We start from the raw sequence: 15,233 nt of genomic DNA, 5'->3' as shown, positions 1-15,233 counted from the left end.
CTCCCGGGCAGGGAAAGTCCTCAACTTACAACCGGTTGGGTAGTCCTCGACTTACGATCTGTTTAGTCCTTGACTTACGACCAGTTTAGTCCTCGACTTACGACCGGTTTAGTCCTCGACTTATGACCGGTTGGGGGTCGCGGCATTAAAAAGGTTGAGAACCACTGTTCTACACGGTAGACCTTTTTCGTGATGTTGGGGTTTTTTGGTTGTTTTTTTTTTGCTTCCTCCTTGGATTCACTTCCTTTTCTCTTTTTCCCTCCCCGCAGGGAGCATCGTCCAGCCTGGTGGTCAAGTTTGCCGACACGGACAAGGAGCGCACCATGCGCCGAATGCAGCAAATGGCGGGTCAGATGGGCATGTTCAACCCCATGGCCATACAGTTTGGAGCATACGGCGCGTACGCACAGGCAGTGAGTGTCCACACAACAAGGTGGCTCCGAGGGGTGGGACTTGGCTCCACAGTTGAAGATTGGAAGGGATTCCCAAAGGTGCTTTTTCAGGATGCAACTGGACTTTCTTGTTTTTTCTTTGAAGACGTTTTCTCTTCTCATCCAAGAAGCTTCTTCAGCTCTGACCGGATGGTGGGGAATGGAAGGATTTATACTCCTTGCAGACAGCTGGACATTTGTGCTCTTTTAGAGAGTCATTGAGGCCATTTGGAGGTTTATCTGTGTCCTCAGGGTCACCTGAGTGGTGCAAATGGGTGTGGAGCCTTCTCGGCTGTAGGATGTTTTTCTGCCCTGTGTCCTTTCACTTCCATTTGTGACCTTGAGGACACAGATAAACCTCCAAGTGGCCTCAACGACCCTCTAAAAGAAGGCAAATGACCAGCTGTCTGCAAGGAGTATAAATCCTTCCATTCCCCACCATCCAGTCAGAGCTGAAGAAGCTTCTTGGATGAGAAGTGAAGCATCTTCAAAGGAAAACAAGAAAGTCCAGTTGCCTCCTGAAAAAGCACCTTTGGGACAACCATGACTTGGATGATGGAGAATCTTCATAGACATCAGAAGGGATTCCATGAACCACAGGTAGTCCTTGATTTACGACCACAACTGAGCCCCAGATTTATGTTGCTAAGTGAGATAGTTGTTCAGTCCGTTTTGCCCCGTTTTATCACCTTCCTTGTCGGAGTTGTAAAGGGAATCACTGCAGTTGTCCAATTGGGAACATGGGTTCTTAAGCGCATCGGGCTTCCCGCGTTGATTTTGCTTGTCAGAAGGCTGCAGAAGGGGGTCAGGTGACCCAGGCACCCTGCGGCCGTCATAGATATAGTTTATAAATGAATAAAATGGTTTATTCTCTCAGATTGCTCTCTGGAGTTTGATTTTAAATGTTCACCAGCTTTCTTTCTCCAGCCTGCAAATATATTTATTCTCACTGTTGCGGTCCAGTGTTTTTTTTGTTTTGTTTTTTTTAAATTGTATTGATTTTCTAATTTCACATTTAAATATTTGAAAAGCAGCGTGGAGGCTGAGCTGGTCAATAATTCAATAACATACGAATATCTTTAGTACAGATCTCAAACTATTACATTAAATGTTTCCTCTCTTCTCCCCTTAGTATTTACTGTCTCATATTTAAATTAACACCATTCTTATTATATCGATTAAATAAAAATAACTTTCTTACATTTATCAGTAATTTTTGTTTATACAGATCCTAGTTGTTTTAACATTCAATCTTTTTAGACAATCAATGTCCTGATTTAGTTTTTTCCCAATTTTTAGTTTCCCATTAATATTTAAATTTAAGGTTTGGTATTTATAATTTCCAAGTTTTAAATAACCCCAATTCCCTTTATCACAATTCATCACAAGATCTAATGTTCAGGATACACGTCTTATCTATTTGAATTCTCACCATTTTACATCAAGTAATTAATAATACAATATAACATTCTTATTTTCTGGCAATTTCCAAATATCTTAAATTTAGTAACCAAAATTTCTCTTATTTCAACATTTAATACTTCCTCTCTTTTTCTCTTGATGTCTACTATCTCATATTTAAGCTAGTAGTTTTTATTATTACCGCAAAGTAAAAACGTATTTATTACATTCATCAATAGATTTTTAGCTTATATATACATTAATTACCTTTACATTTAACCTTTATAAGCAAATCAATGTTCAAATTTAACTGTTAATATTTGTACTTCCAAGTTTTAAATGACCCAAGTTTCCTTTATCTCAACAACATCTAGTATTCAAAGTACACATCTTATCTATTTAAGTATGTTCTATTTTAATTCTCACTAATAAGTCAAAACCCCAATTTTCTTCAGTCTTATTCTGGCTTTCTTTCTTTGCCAAATCATCTTCCATGTCCGTGCATTTGAATCATCAAATAAATCTTCCTGTGTTGTTATGGAGATTGTTTGACATAGAAAAAGCCATCCGGTCGCCATTTTTTTGAGAGGACTAACAAATCGTCTCTCTATTTTTCCATCTTGACGTAGTTGGACTTATGACCGTTTTTCACACTTCCGACAGTTGCAGCATCCTTGTGGTCACGTGATCAAAATTCAGACGCTTGGCCGCCAGTTCGTATTTATGATCCCGGGGTCACGTGATCCCCTTTTGCGACCTTCTGACAAGCAAAGTCCGTGGGGGAAGCTGGGTTTCACTTAACAACCATGCTATTTGTTACAACTGCAGTGATTCACTTAACAGCCGTGGCAACGGAAGTCACAAAATGGGGCAAAGCTCACTCAACAAGTATCTCATTTAGTCACAGAAATTTTAGGCTCAGTGGGGGTCATACGTTGAGGACTCCCTGTACTGTAGCTGCAAGTCTTCGCTCTTCATTCGATGTGGTGGGAATGACCAGGACCCATTAAAAAAAATCCCAAATAAGCTCACCAGCCCCCAAGGGATCCAAATCCTCCCTCTAGATCCCGTGTTTAGATCTAGCTTGTGAAATTGCCATCAGAAATGGTGTCAACCAAAGACGATGACAACAACAACAACAACAATAATAATAATAACAATAATAATAACGTTGGAAGAGACCTTGGAGGTCATCGAGTCCAACCCCCTGCTCAGGCAGGAAACCCTATACTATTTCGGACAAATGGCTATCCAGTCTCTTCTTAAAAACTTCCAGTGCTGGAGCATTCACCGCTTCTGGAGGCAGGTTGTTCCACTGGTTAATTGTTCTCACTGTCAGGAAATTTCCCCTTAGTTCTAGGTTGCTTCTCTCCTTGATCAGTTTCCACCCGTTGCTTCTTGTCCTGCCTTCATGGGCCTTGGAGAATAGCTTGACCCCCTCTTCTTTGGGGTAGTCCCTGAGATATTGGAACTCTGCTATCATGTCACCCTTAGTCCTTCTCTTCATTAGACTAGACATACCCAATTCCAGCAACCATCCCTTATATGTTTTAGCCTCCAGTCCCTTAATCATCTAGATTTCAGAATAACAGAATAGCAGAATTGGAAGGGATCTTGAAGGTCTTCTAGTCCAACCCCATGCTCAAGCAGGAGACCCTATACAGTATAGCAGAATAAGAGAATAGCAGAATAAGAAAATAAGAGAATAACAGAATAATAGAATAACACAATAACACAATAATAGAGTCGGAAGGGACCTTGGAGGTCTTCTATTCCAAGCCCCTGCTCAAGCAGGAGACCCTATACAGAATAACACAATAACACAATAATAGAGTCGGAAGGGACCTTGGAGGTCTTCTAGTCCAACCCCTGCTCAAGCAGAAAACCCTATACAGAATAACAGAATTCAAAAGAACAGAAGAACAGAATAGCAGAATTGGAAGAGACCCTGGAGGTCTTCTAGTCCAACCCCCTGCTCAAGCATGTATGTCCTCCCACACAATGGTCCCATCAGAGTTCAGATGCACAGTGACTCTAGTCTCCATCTGGAAAAATACAAAAGCATTTCCTCTCCTCCCCTCCTAGCCCCTCCCCACTGCCAGCACCCATTACTTCTCATTGGTGAGTTTTATAAATCCATCTGCTCATCACTCTGGACCATCCTGTCCCTGAATGCCAGATGAACAGGAGGGACCTTTCAAAAGCAGAAGCAAAGACTGCCATCGTGCAGGCCCAGAAAAGGACTTCTAATCACCCCATCAGCAATTACAAAGAAACACTGAACCGCTAATTAAAATGTGAAAGTGTCTTGCATGGGCCTGTAGGAAGAAAGAGAAATTAAGGATCCAAGAGGAAGCTGCCACCTCCACCGCCAGAGATCCTGGAAGGTCCCGTTGATTCCGTCTTTTTGGCCTGCATTTCAAACACATCTAAGGAAATGTCATGCGAGGAAGGAAGAAAGGAAGGAAGGAAGGAAGGGAGGGAGGGAGGGAGGGAGGGAGGGAGNGGATGGAGGAGATGGGAATGAGGAGAAGGAAGGAAGGAAGGAAGGAAGGAAGGAAAAAGAAGGGAAGGAAGGAGAAGGGAGGAAGGAAGGAAGGAAGGAAGGAGGGAGGGAGGAAGGAAGGAAGGAGTTGGGAATGAGGAGAAGAAGGAAGGTGATGGGGAGGAAGGAAGGAGGGAGGGAGGCAGGAAGGAAGGCATGGAGGAAAGAGGGAGGGAGGGAGGAAGTAAAAAGAAGGGTGGGAGGGAAGGAAGGGAGGGAAGGAGGGAGGGAGGAGGTGGAAAGGAGGAGAAGAAAGGAAGGGAGGAAGAAGGAAGGAAGGAAGGAAGGAAGGAAGGAAGGAAGGAAGGAAGGAAGGAAGGAAGGAAGGAAGGCGAGATGGGAGGGAGGAAGGGAGGGAAGGAAAGAGGGAGGGAGGGAGGAAGGAAGGAAGGAAAAAGAAGGGAGGAAGGAGGAAGGAGGAAGGAAGGAAGGAAGGCGAGATGGGGGAGGAAGGGAGGGAGGGAAGGAGGGAGGGAGGGAAGGAAGGAAAGAGGGAGGGAGAGAGGAAGGAAGGAAGGGAAGGAAAGAGGAAGGGAGGGAGGAAGGAAGGAAAGAAAGAAAAGAAGGTCACTCAAGAGAGGGAGGGGGAAGGAAGTAATTCTTTCCAATATTAACATTTTGGATGAATCTCCATGAATAGAGAGCCAGACAATATGAGGACAATGTTTCCCCCAAGAAGAGACGGGTGGGCAGAAGAAGCCCCGGCTCCAGCCCTTCCCCCCCCCACTTCCCCATCTCTCCCCTCCCATGAAATGACGCTCAAGGGCTGGAGGGCCCTGCAGACCCTCTCAGCTGACCAGGACGTTTGCAGAAAGCCCCCTTCCTTTTTGGCTCCTTTGAGGCCTGCTCTCCCTCCCTCCCTCCCTCCCTCCCTCCCTCTTTCAAATTGTCATCCGGCTAAAGAAAGCTTAGTTAATTAATTGCATGCGTTTTGGGCAAATAAGTTATTAATGAGCACATTAAGTCTGCATACATTTGCAGATGAGGACAAAATCATAATTCCGAAAGGGCAAAAAAAGTAAACTTTTAATTTTTAGAAAATGCCTATCCTGGCAGGGCTGCCATCCCCGTTAAAAGAGGCGCCCTCTGGTTTCTCTAATGTGTTGGGGGGGGGGCAAAGGTTGGGTCAGACAGAGAAGTGACCGTCTTCAGCAAGAGCGACTGGAATGTTGGCTGCTCAGGGCTGAGATGGACACCTCAACGCCCTGACAGAAACAGAGGGAGGGAGGGAGGGAGGGAGGGAAGAGAGAGAGAGAGAGAGAGAGAGAGAGAGAGAGAGAGAGGGAGGGAGGGAGGGAGGGACAAAGGAGTGGAGGGAGGGAGAGAGAGAGAGAGAAAGGAAGGAAGGAAGGAAGGGAAAGAGAGAGAAAGCAAGAGAGAGAATGGGAGAGAGAAGGAAAGAGAAAGAAAAGAAGAGAAAGGGAGAGAAAGAGAAAATGAGAGAAGGAGAGAGAGAGGAGAGAGAGAGATGGTGGTGAGACTATTTCCCTGTATGAATCAAAGTCCTTGATTAAAGAGAGATTGGGAAGGAAGGAAGGAAGGAAGGAAGGAAGGAAGGAAGCAAGGAAGGAAAAAGAGGGGAAGGAAGGAAGGAAGGAAGGAAGGAAGGAAGGAAGGAAGGAAGGAAGGAAGGAAGGAAGGGAAAGAGAGAGAAAGCAAGAGAGAGAATGGGAGAGAGAAGGAAAGAGAAAGAAAAGAAGAGAAAGGGAGAGAAAGAGAAAATGAGGAGAGAGGAGAGAGAGAGAGAGATGGTGGTGAGACTTTCCCTGTATGAATCAGTCCTCGATTAAAGAGAGATTGGAAAGGAAGGAAGGAAGGAAGGAAGGAAGGAAGGAAAAAGAGGGGAAGGAAGGAAGAAAGAAAGAAAAAAAGGAAGGAAAAAGAAGGGAAGGAGAAAGGGAGGAAGGAAGGAAGGAAGGAAGAGAAAGAGAAAGAGGAGGGAGGGAGGGAGGAAAGAAGGAAGAGAGAGAGAGAAAGAAAGAGAAAGAGAAAGAGAAAGAGGGAGGGAGGGAGGGAGGGAGGAAAAGAAAGAGGGAAGGAAGGAGGACACAGAGAGGGAAAGCCTCTAATTTAATTTAAATAAGACCCCATTTAAATAAAACCCAAAGCAAAGGATGGACCCTCGCTAGGATGAGCGCACTCGGCAAGTGCGCTCAAATCTGATCACAGCCCCATTATGGATCTGCCTTTCGACTGGCTAAGTCCCCCTTCCCAAGCTTTCCTTAGGGAATCTTAGCCCCTGAGTTCCACGCTTCTAATGAAGACCCACGCCCACCCCGAGACACGCGCCCACCCCGCGTCTAAGCTCTGATATCACACAGAGTAGAGATAGCCTAGCAGTGTTTCTCAACCTTGACCATTTTAAGGCATGTGGACTTCAACTCCCAGAATTCCACAGCCAGCATTGCTGGCTGTGGAATTCTGGGAGTTGAAGTCCACATGCCTTAAAATGGTCAAGGTTGAGAAACACTGAGATAGAGTGACAGCTTTCTGAGTCGGGATCCGCCACAAGGGGGCTCCGTCACGAGGAATACTTATGGACAGGAAACTTGAGCGTTGCTTTTTCTATCCAGCCAGAAAAGTTGGAGAAATGTGAGTTTTTCCAGCAGGGACTGTAAGAAGAATGAAACAAAAAAAAAAACACCAGACAGGGACCGCATCCTTCCTTCAAGACAGAAGAATAAACCTGCAGAACCAGAGCAGGAGTTTACGGCAGACATAAAGCAAGCGACAGAAACCCACTTTTTTTTTTTTTGCAAAGGAATCCGTGTGATTATAATAATCAGTTTGATTATTCAATTCGGTTATTCGGTTTCTACACCTGCTTACCTCAAAACTCCCGGTTTGTTCTCTGTTTACAAAAGGGGGGCTTGTTTAAATACTAGTGGTTGGGGATCCAGGAACCACCAAGAACGATCCCATCAACACTGCCAGGGCAAGGCCCTTGTCTAGAAACAGAGAGCAACACCCTACATTCTGCAGCCTCTCTTCTCCCACAACTGCACAACTATTGCAAAGACCGGAACTCAAGTCTACTTTTTATTTGGGCCTCACTTTGGGGAATCATCCCAGAAAATTATCTCCTTCTCCTCCTTTTCCTCCACCTCTTATCCCTCTCCTCCTTCTCCTTCTTCTCCTTCTCCTCTTCCTCCTCCTCCTCCTCCACTACTGCTTTCCTCTCCTTCTCCTTTTCCCCTCTTCCTCCTCCTCCCTCTCCATCTCCTGGTTCTTCTCCTACATAACCTTTTCCTCCTCCTCCTCCTCCTCCTCATTTTCCTCCTCTTCCTCTTCCTCTTCTTCCTTCTCCTGCTTCTCTTTCTACCTATCCTTCTCCTCTCTCTTCTCCTCCTCCTCTTCCTCCTCCTCCTCCTTCTTCTCTTTCTCCTCCTCCTCCTGCTGCTTCCTCTCGTCCTCCTTCTCCTTTTCCTCCTCTTCATTTTCCTCCTCTTCCTCTACCTCTTCTTCCTTCTCCTTCTCCTGCTTCTCCTTCTACCTATCCTTGTCCTCTCCCTTCTCCTCCTCCTCTTCCTCCTCTTCTCCTCCTTCTCTTTCTCCTCCTCCTGCTGCTGCTTCTCCTATCTATCCTTCTCCTCTCCCTCCTCTCCTCCTTCTCCTTTTCTTCTCTTCTTCCTTCTCCTGCTTCTCTCTCTCCTGTTTCTTCTCCTTCTTCTACCTCCTCTGCTACTGTTTCTTTTCCTTCCTCCTCCTCCTCCTCCTCCTCCTCCTCCTCCTCCTCTTTCTTCTTCTCCAAGGGGCCCTTTGAGGCTGAGTTCAAAGGCAAGAGTTTTGAACATCCACCCCAGTTCTGGCAAGAGGCCAGGTGCCGTCCCCCCCGCCCCGCCCCCGCTGCTGCTCTGCCAGTGAATGCGTGATATTTTTTCTCTGTTCTCTTTGTTCCAGCTGATGCAGCAACAGGCCGCCATCATGGCCTCCGTGGCGCAAGGCGGCTACCTAAACCCCATGGCGGCCTTCGCAGCAGCCCAGATGCAGCAGATGGCTGCCCTCAACATGAACGGGCTGGCGGCCACCCCCATGACCCCCACCTCAGGTAAGCATCGGAAGAGCACCGGAGGCCTATCAGTAACACCAAACGTTTTTAATGCAGGTAGTCCTCGGCTTACAACCGTTCGTTTAGTGACCGTTCAAGGTGACGACGGCACTGAGGGACTCTTATTCACACTAACGTCCAATGGTGGGATTCAAATACCTGAACTTCCGGTTCCCTACGTGGATGCAGGCCTGGGCCTCAGAGGCCTAGAACGGACTTCCGGAAGTGACATCCACGTACTTCCTGTGGGCTGTTCTAGGCCTCGGAGGCCTCCTCCAGGCCTCCGAGGCCTAGAACGGACCTCCGGAAGTGACAACAATGCACTTCTGGCGGGCCATTCTAGGCCTGGGAGGGCCTAGAACAGACTTCCGGAAATGACATCCAGGCACTTCCGGTGAACCGTTCTAGGCCTGGGAGGCCTCCTCCAGGCCTCCGAGGCCTAGAATGGACTTCCAGAAGCAGCATGGGTTCAGCCAGTTCTCTGAACTCAACAAAATTTAGCTACCGGTTCTACCGAACCGGTGCGAACCGGCTGAATCCCACCACTGCTTACACCGCTTTGCAGCCCCCCCCCCCATGGCCACGTGATCCACATTCAGACAGCTTGGCAACTGTCGGTTGCGGTGTTCCAGGGTCACGTGATCCTCCTTTTGCGACCTCCTGGCAAGCAAAGACAACGGGGAAGCCAAACAGAATAACAGGAGTCAGAAGGGACCTTGGAGGTCTTCTAGTCCAACCCCCTGCCTAAGCAGGATGCCCTGTCACATTTCAGATGAATTTCAGATTGCTTTGAAGTGTCTTCTGGATGTGACTTATCCATCTACGGGGAGTCCTCGAATTACAGCCATTTCTTTAGCGACCATTTGACGGCACAATGGCACTGCAAAAAGGGATTCGTGGCCGTTTTCACACTCACGACCCTTGCAGCATTCCCCCACGGTCACGTAATCAAATTCAGACTCTTGGCAACTGACTCATATTTATGACGGCTGCAGTGTCCCAGGATCACGCGATCATATCTAGCAACCTGACAAGCAAAGTCAAAATGGGGAAGCCACATTCACTTAACAACTGTGGCCGGAAAGGTCGTAAAATAGAGCAAAACGTACTTCCCAATGGTCTTGCTTCAGCAATGGAATGTGGGGGCTCAGTCATGGTCATAAGTCGAGGAATGTCTGAAATTGTATAGGATCTCCTGCTTGGTCAGAGGGCTGGACTAGAAGACCTCCCAGAATAGAATCAGGTCTATTCTGATTCTGACTACCTCTATATCAGCGGTTCTCAACCTATGGGTCGTGACCCCATTTGGGGTCAATCGACCATTTCACGGGTGTTGCCAAGCAAGGCTGTCCGCCATTTTTTTTCCCTTTTCCGGCGGGTGCCTTACCTCCCTTGAGCTGGGCCAGCTGGTGGTCGGCCTGCTCCGTCTCTGCCACTTGCCAGCTACGCCTTGGCCGGCACAGGGGGCGGAACCACGCATGCGCGGTGCTCCCGGGCAGGGAAAGTCCTCGACTTACGACCAGTTGGGTAGTCCTCGACTTACGACCGGTTTAGTCCTCGACTTACGACCGGTTTAGTCCTCGACTTATGACCGGTTTAGTCCTCGACTTACGACCGGTTTAGTCCTCGACTTACGATCGGTTGGGGGTCGCAGCATTAAAAAGGTTGAGAACCACTGCTCTATATACTCAACCAATGAATGCAATTGATTGACGCTCTGCCTTTCCCCTCCCGACCTCTAGGTGGCAGCACGCCTCCAGGCATCACTGCACCAGCCGTGCCTAGCATCCCCTCCCCCATCGGGGTGAATGGTTTCACTGGTCTCCCGCCGCAACCGAATGGGCAACCTGCAGCAGAAGCCGTCTTTGCCAATGGCATCCATCCTTACCCAGGTAGGATAAAATGGCGACATTGGGACCTCTTGCTTCGGCTTTGCTGGCTGGGGAATTCTGGGAGTTGAAGTCCACCCATCTTCGAATAAGCAAGGTGGAGAAACACTGCAGCAGAAGCTACTCGAAGACCAAGGAACCGCCATAACTCTTGTAAGATAACTCCACTACTTGGGTTCACTAAAAAAAAAAAACTAACCTCCTTTTATGACTCTATAATACCTTAATAGAATTCTTTATTTTTTCTTGGCCAAGTGTGATTGAACACACAAGGAATTTGTCTCCGGTGCAGAAGCTCTCAATCTACACACAAGCAATGAGTGATAAATCATAATAGAATAGAATAGAATAGAATAGAATAGAATAGAATAGAATAGAATAGAATAGTGATGGAATGGAATGGAATGGAATGGAATGGAATTCTTTATTGGCCAAGTGTGATTTGATACACAAGGAATTTGTCTCCACTACAGAAGCTCACAGTCTACATACAAGCAACAAGTAATAAATTGTGATCATAATCATCATAAAATACATTCATCATAAATCGTAAGATACAACACTCAGTGATAGTCAAAGGATATTAAATAAGCAATCAACATAAATCATACTAGGATACTAAATGAAACAATTAATATAAATCATAAGATACAAACAAGAAAGTTATAGTCATAAGAAGATTAGGAGATAGGTAATAGGAAAAATGAGAAGGACAATAGCAGTATAGCCTTACTTCTGGAGGCAAGCAGTTCCACTGATTAATTTACAAAATAACAGAGTTGGAAGGGACCTTGGAGGTCTTCTAGTCCAACCCCCTGGTCAGGCAGGAAACCCTTATATCATTTCAGACAAATGGTTGTCCAATCTCTTCTTAAAAACCTCCAGTGTTGGAGCATTCAGAACTTCTGGAGGCAAGTTGTTCCACTGGTTAATTGTTCTAACTGTCAGGAAAATTGTCACAGCTGTCAGACGTTGTGGGTGCTCCATCACTGGAGGCTTTCAAAAAGAGATTGAACAACCATTTGTCTGAAATGGTATAGGGCCTCCTGATCGAGCAGGGGGTTGGACTAGAAGACCTCCAAGGTCCCTTCCAACTCTATTATTTTATGTTCTGTGTTCCCTTTTTACGGCCCTTCCATCAAGCCAGAATCCTTGTCAAAGGAGCCGAGAAGCCTCCACCCCCTAAACCAAGAATGCCAGCTCAGCGCTTTGGTTATTGTAGTTATTGTTGTGTCTGAATGCCTAATTAATTGCAACAGTAAATGCACACTCCCTTAATCACTGCATCAGCTGTCCTAATCAATCTTCATAATACAGAATCGGTAGTATCGCACCCATGAATTTTAATCTACATAAATTGTGGGAAACGGCTCGCAAGCTTGTTGTACCAAATGATATAATTATGGATATAGATTAAGCTTGGGGAGAATGATTTAAATTGGATTTGGGAAGAAGTTGACAGGGGGAGCTCTCCCTTATATATGTTTCTTTTAAGCCTGACCTTGCGATGCCTATTCTTAAAATGAGAGTCTTGGTCTTCCCGCAGTTGTTTTGGCCTCTTGCAAAATTGTAGTGCTAAACGTTCTTATTCTGCTGATTTGTTGGGATTGCGGCCAGGAAAATGGAAGTCTGAAGTGTGTTTGTGAAGTAGAGAGATTCTAAGAAGGGTTGAAACATTTTTTTTGCAAATTATAAGCAGATGCTGAGTTCCACATGGAATGAGTTCCATTGCTAAATCCGAAAAGTTTGAAGACTTTGGTCCAAGCAGATGGATATCTCAGGAAAGAAAATTAGGGTGGGAGTTCAAGTCCACAAGTTTCGAACAGAACAGAACAGAACAGAACAGAACAGAATAGAATAGAATAGAATAGAATAGAATAGAATAGAATAGAATAGAATAGAATAGAATAGAATAGAATAGAATAGAATTCTTTATTGGCCGAGTGTGATTTGACACACAAGGAATTTGTCTCCGGTGCATAAGCTCTCAGTCTACACACAAGCAATGAGTGATAAATCATGATCATATTCAATAATAAGGATAGAATAGAATAGAATAGAATAGAATAGAATAGAATAGAATAGAATAGAATGGAATGGAATGGAATGGAATGGAATGGAATTCTTTATTGCCCAATTGTGATTTGACACACAAGGAATTTGTCTCCACTACAGAAGCTCACAGTCTACACACAAGCAACAAGTGATAAATCATGATCATATTAAATAATAAGAATAGAATAGAATAGAATAGAATAGAATAGAACAGAATAGAATAGAATTCTTTATTGGCCAAGTGTGATTTGACACACAAGGAATTTGTCTCCGCTACAGAAGCTCACAGTCTACATAACAAGCAACAAATGATAAATCGTGATCATAATCATAAAATACATTCATCATAAATCATAAGATACAACACTCAGTGATAGTCATAGGATACTAAATAAGCAATCAACATAAATCATAATAGGGTACTAAATAAAAGCATAAATCAACATAAATCTTGAGATACAAACAAACAACCAAGTTATAGTCATAAGAAGCTAAGGAAATAGGTAATAGGAAAGATGAGAAGGATAATAAGTAATACAGCCCTGGCAGTTGCAGTTTGCAGTAGACAATTGCCAAGCTTGGAGATGCCTACTCTAAACTGAAAAATCAAGGAGAGAAGCAACTTGGAATTAAAGGTAGAATTTTTGCTAGCCCATTATCTTTTTACTGAACATTACTGAATTTTATATTTTTATTAAATGTACTGAGCTGGCTTTTGACAGGATAAGCAGTTGCCAGCATTTTCTAGGTTTCTTATGGAAAAGCACAAATAATTTCTTTCCCAAAAGAAGAGCAAATTAAGGTACGAGCTTCTGTACCATCGTCAAAACGAGCTGCATATTTTAAAATGTGATGGAGATTTTAACTCGATGTGGAAACCTTTTTTTGTGTGTGTGATCATTTTGCATGCTGCATCCTAAGTCTGGGTTTCTCCTAACGTAAGATTAAAACATGTAGATTTTTCAAACCAGATAGAACTTATTGTAATGTACAATTTGTCATTCAAATCATGCTGGTTTAAAATTGCCAATTACTGTGCCATAATGTTACTTTAACGCTGATTTATTTCAACGTATTTTTTTTTAAACTTTCAGACTGATGTGTGATATTTTAATAGGTAGACTTACATCAATGTCATTTCGGAATTATTTCTTGTCAAACCTACAACGCTTGAAAACCTGCCCTTTATTAATAGCTTGATTTTCCTCTAGTTTCTTTTACTTCTTTTTCTCGTTCTATTTGTACATCGCCACTAGAGTCAACTCTAAACAAGATGGGAGACCCACAAATCTAATAAATAAAACTCACAAACACCTTTCCTAAAATGTGTATATAAATGTAAAAAGTTCTAGTCAGTTGAATATGAGCTAACAGTGTGCTACAGCCTCCCAAAAAAACAGTGCAGTCCTAGGCTGCATTGTTGTTCGTCCATCGATTTCGATGAAGACCTTGACATCTTATGGATTGTGGGCCATCAACGGTGTGTCCGTAGATGGCTGCATTAACAGAGGCATAAAATCAAGATCACATGAAGTATTAATACTGCTTTACAAAGCCTTAGTAAGACCACACTTGGAATGTCGCATCCAGTTTTGGTCATGTTGAGACTCTTTGTTGCAGAGAAGAGCAACAAAGATGATCAGGGGACTGGAGGCTAAAACATATGAAGAACAGTTGCAAGAATTTGGGTATGTCTAGTTTAATGAAGAGAAGGACCAGGGATGACATGATAGCAGTGCTTCAATATCTCAGGAGTTGCCACAAAAAAGAGGGGGTCAAGTTATTCTCCAAAGCAACTGAAGGCAGAACAAGAAGCAATGGATGGAAACTAACCAAGGAGAGAAGCAACCTAGAACTAAGGAGAAATTTCCTGATAGTGAGAACAATCACAGGAGGCTTTTTAAGAAGAGATTGAACAACCATTTGTCTGAAATGGTATAGAGTTTCCTACCTAAGCAGGGGGTTGGACTAGAAGACCTCCAAGGTCCCTTCCAAATCTGTCATTCTGTTATTCTGATATTGCCAGATGTGTTATGTTGTCTTTCCCAGAGATACAGGCATGTCTTTCAACTCCTCTTTCTTTTCTCTCTTGTGTCTTCGCAGCACAAAGCCCAACCACGGCTGACCCTTTGCAACAAGCATACGCTGGAGTACAGCAATACGCAGGTCGTTAGTATTAACACTTTCCCCCAATAACTCTTTCACTTTCACTTTGGGGGGGCGGGGCTTAGAAAAGTCACCTTCATAGTTCATCTCATCTGCGTGTCCATTCTATCTGAGCAGGGCAAGGAGCAACATCTGTGCTAGGAAGTTGTCTTAAGAGGCATTCCGTTATTCCTTAGGTTTACCAATAAAGGAGAATCTTTGCAGCTCAGGGTTGAAATGAGGGGTCCTTGGTGCTCTCTGAGCTTGGTGGTTTTCTTGCAGATGTTTCATGACCCAACTAGGGAACATCATCAGTGTTACCTAGAAGGGAGTGAAATTTATAGAGAGGAGGAGGAGGAGGAGGAGGAGGAGGAGGAGGAGGAGGAGGAGGACTGTGGAGTCCTTGGTGCTGTCTGAACTTGGTTGTTTTCTTGCAGACTTTTCATGACCCACCTAGCTAACCTCATCAGTGCTAGAAGGAAGAAGGGTTTGATGTCTGTTTATATACAAAGTGGTTTCACAAGAAGAGAATATTTATACTCGTCTTTGAACTGTGGGGTCGTTGGTGCTCTCTGAGCTCGGTGGTTTTCTTGCAGACGTTTCATGACCCAACTAGGTAACATCCTCAGTGTTGGTAGGGAGCGAGGGTTTAATCTTTGTTTATATATAAGTGGTTTGATTAGAAGAGAATATTTGTACTCAGGGTTAAACTGTCGGGT

The 15,233-nt window shown here is 44.5% G+C and overlaps 1 protein-coding gene across 1 annotated transcript in view; it reads left to right on the top strand.

The window, feature by feature from the left end:
* Positions 1 to 14,543, top strand: part of LOC107296078 (CUGBP Elav-like family member 4) — a 34,597-nt gene extending 20,054 nt beyond the window's left edge. Inside the window, exons 3-6 of the mRNA XM_015825419.1 lie at positions 270 to 413; positions 8,278 to 8,425; positions 10,168 to 10,317; positions 14,473 to 14,543. Of these exons, the coding sequence (XP_015680905.1) occupies positions 270 to 413; positions 8,278 to 8,425; positions 10,168 to 10,317; positions 14,473 to 14,543 (513 nt within the window). The remainder of the gene's footprint in view (positions 1 to 269; positions 414 to 8,277; positions 8,426 to 10,167; positions 10,318 to 14,472) is intronic.
* The last annotated feature ends 690 nt before the right edge of the window (positions 14,544 to 15,233 follow it).

The sequence above is a fragment of the Protobothrops mucrosquamatus genome, unplaced genomic scaffold (genome assembly GCF_001527695.2).
Source record: "Protobothrops mucrosquamatus isolate PMUCROS unplaced genomic scaffold, P.Mucros_1.0 scaffold2628, whole genome shotgun sequence".
Classification (NCBI taxonomy): Eukaryota; Metazoa; Chordata; class Lepidosauria; order Squamata; family Viperidae; genus Protobothrops; species Protobothrops mucrosquamatus.
Note: the sequence above shows the minus strand (reverse complement) of the source record. Positions and strands in the feature narration are given on the sequence as shown.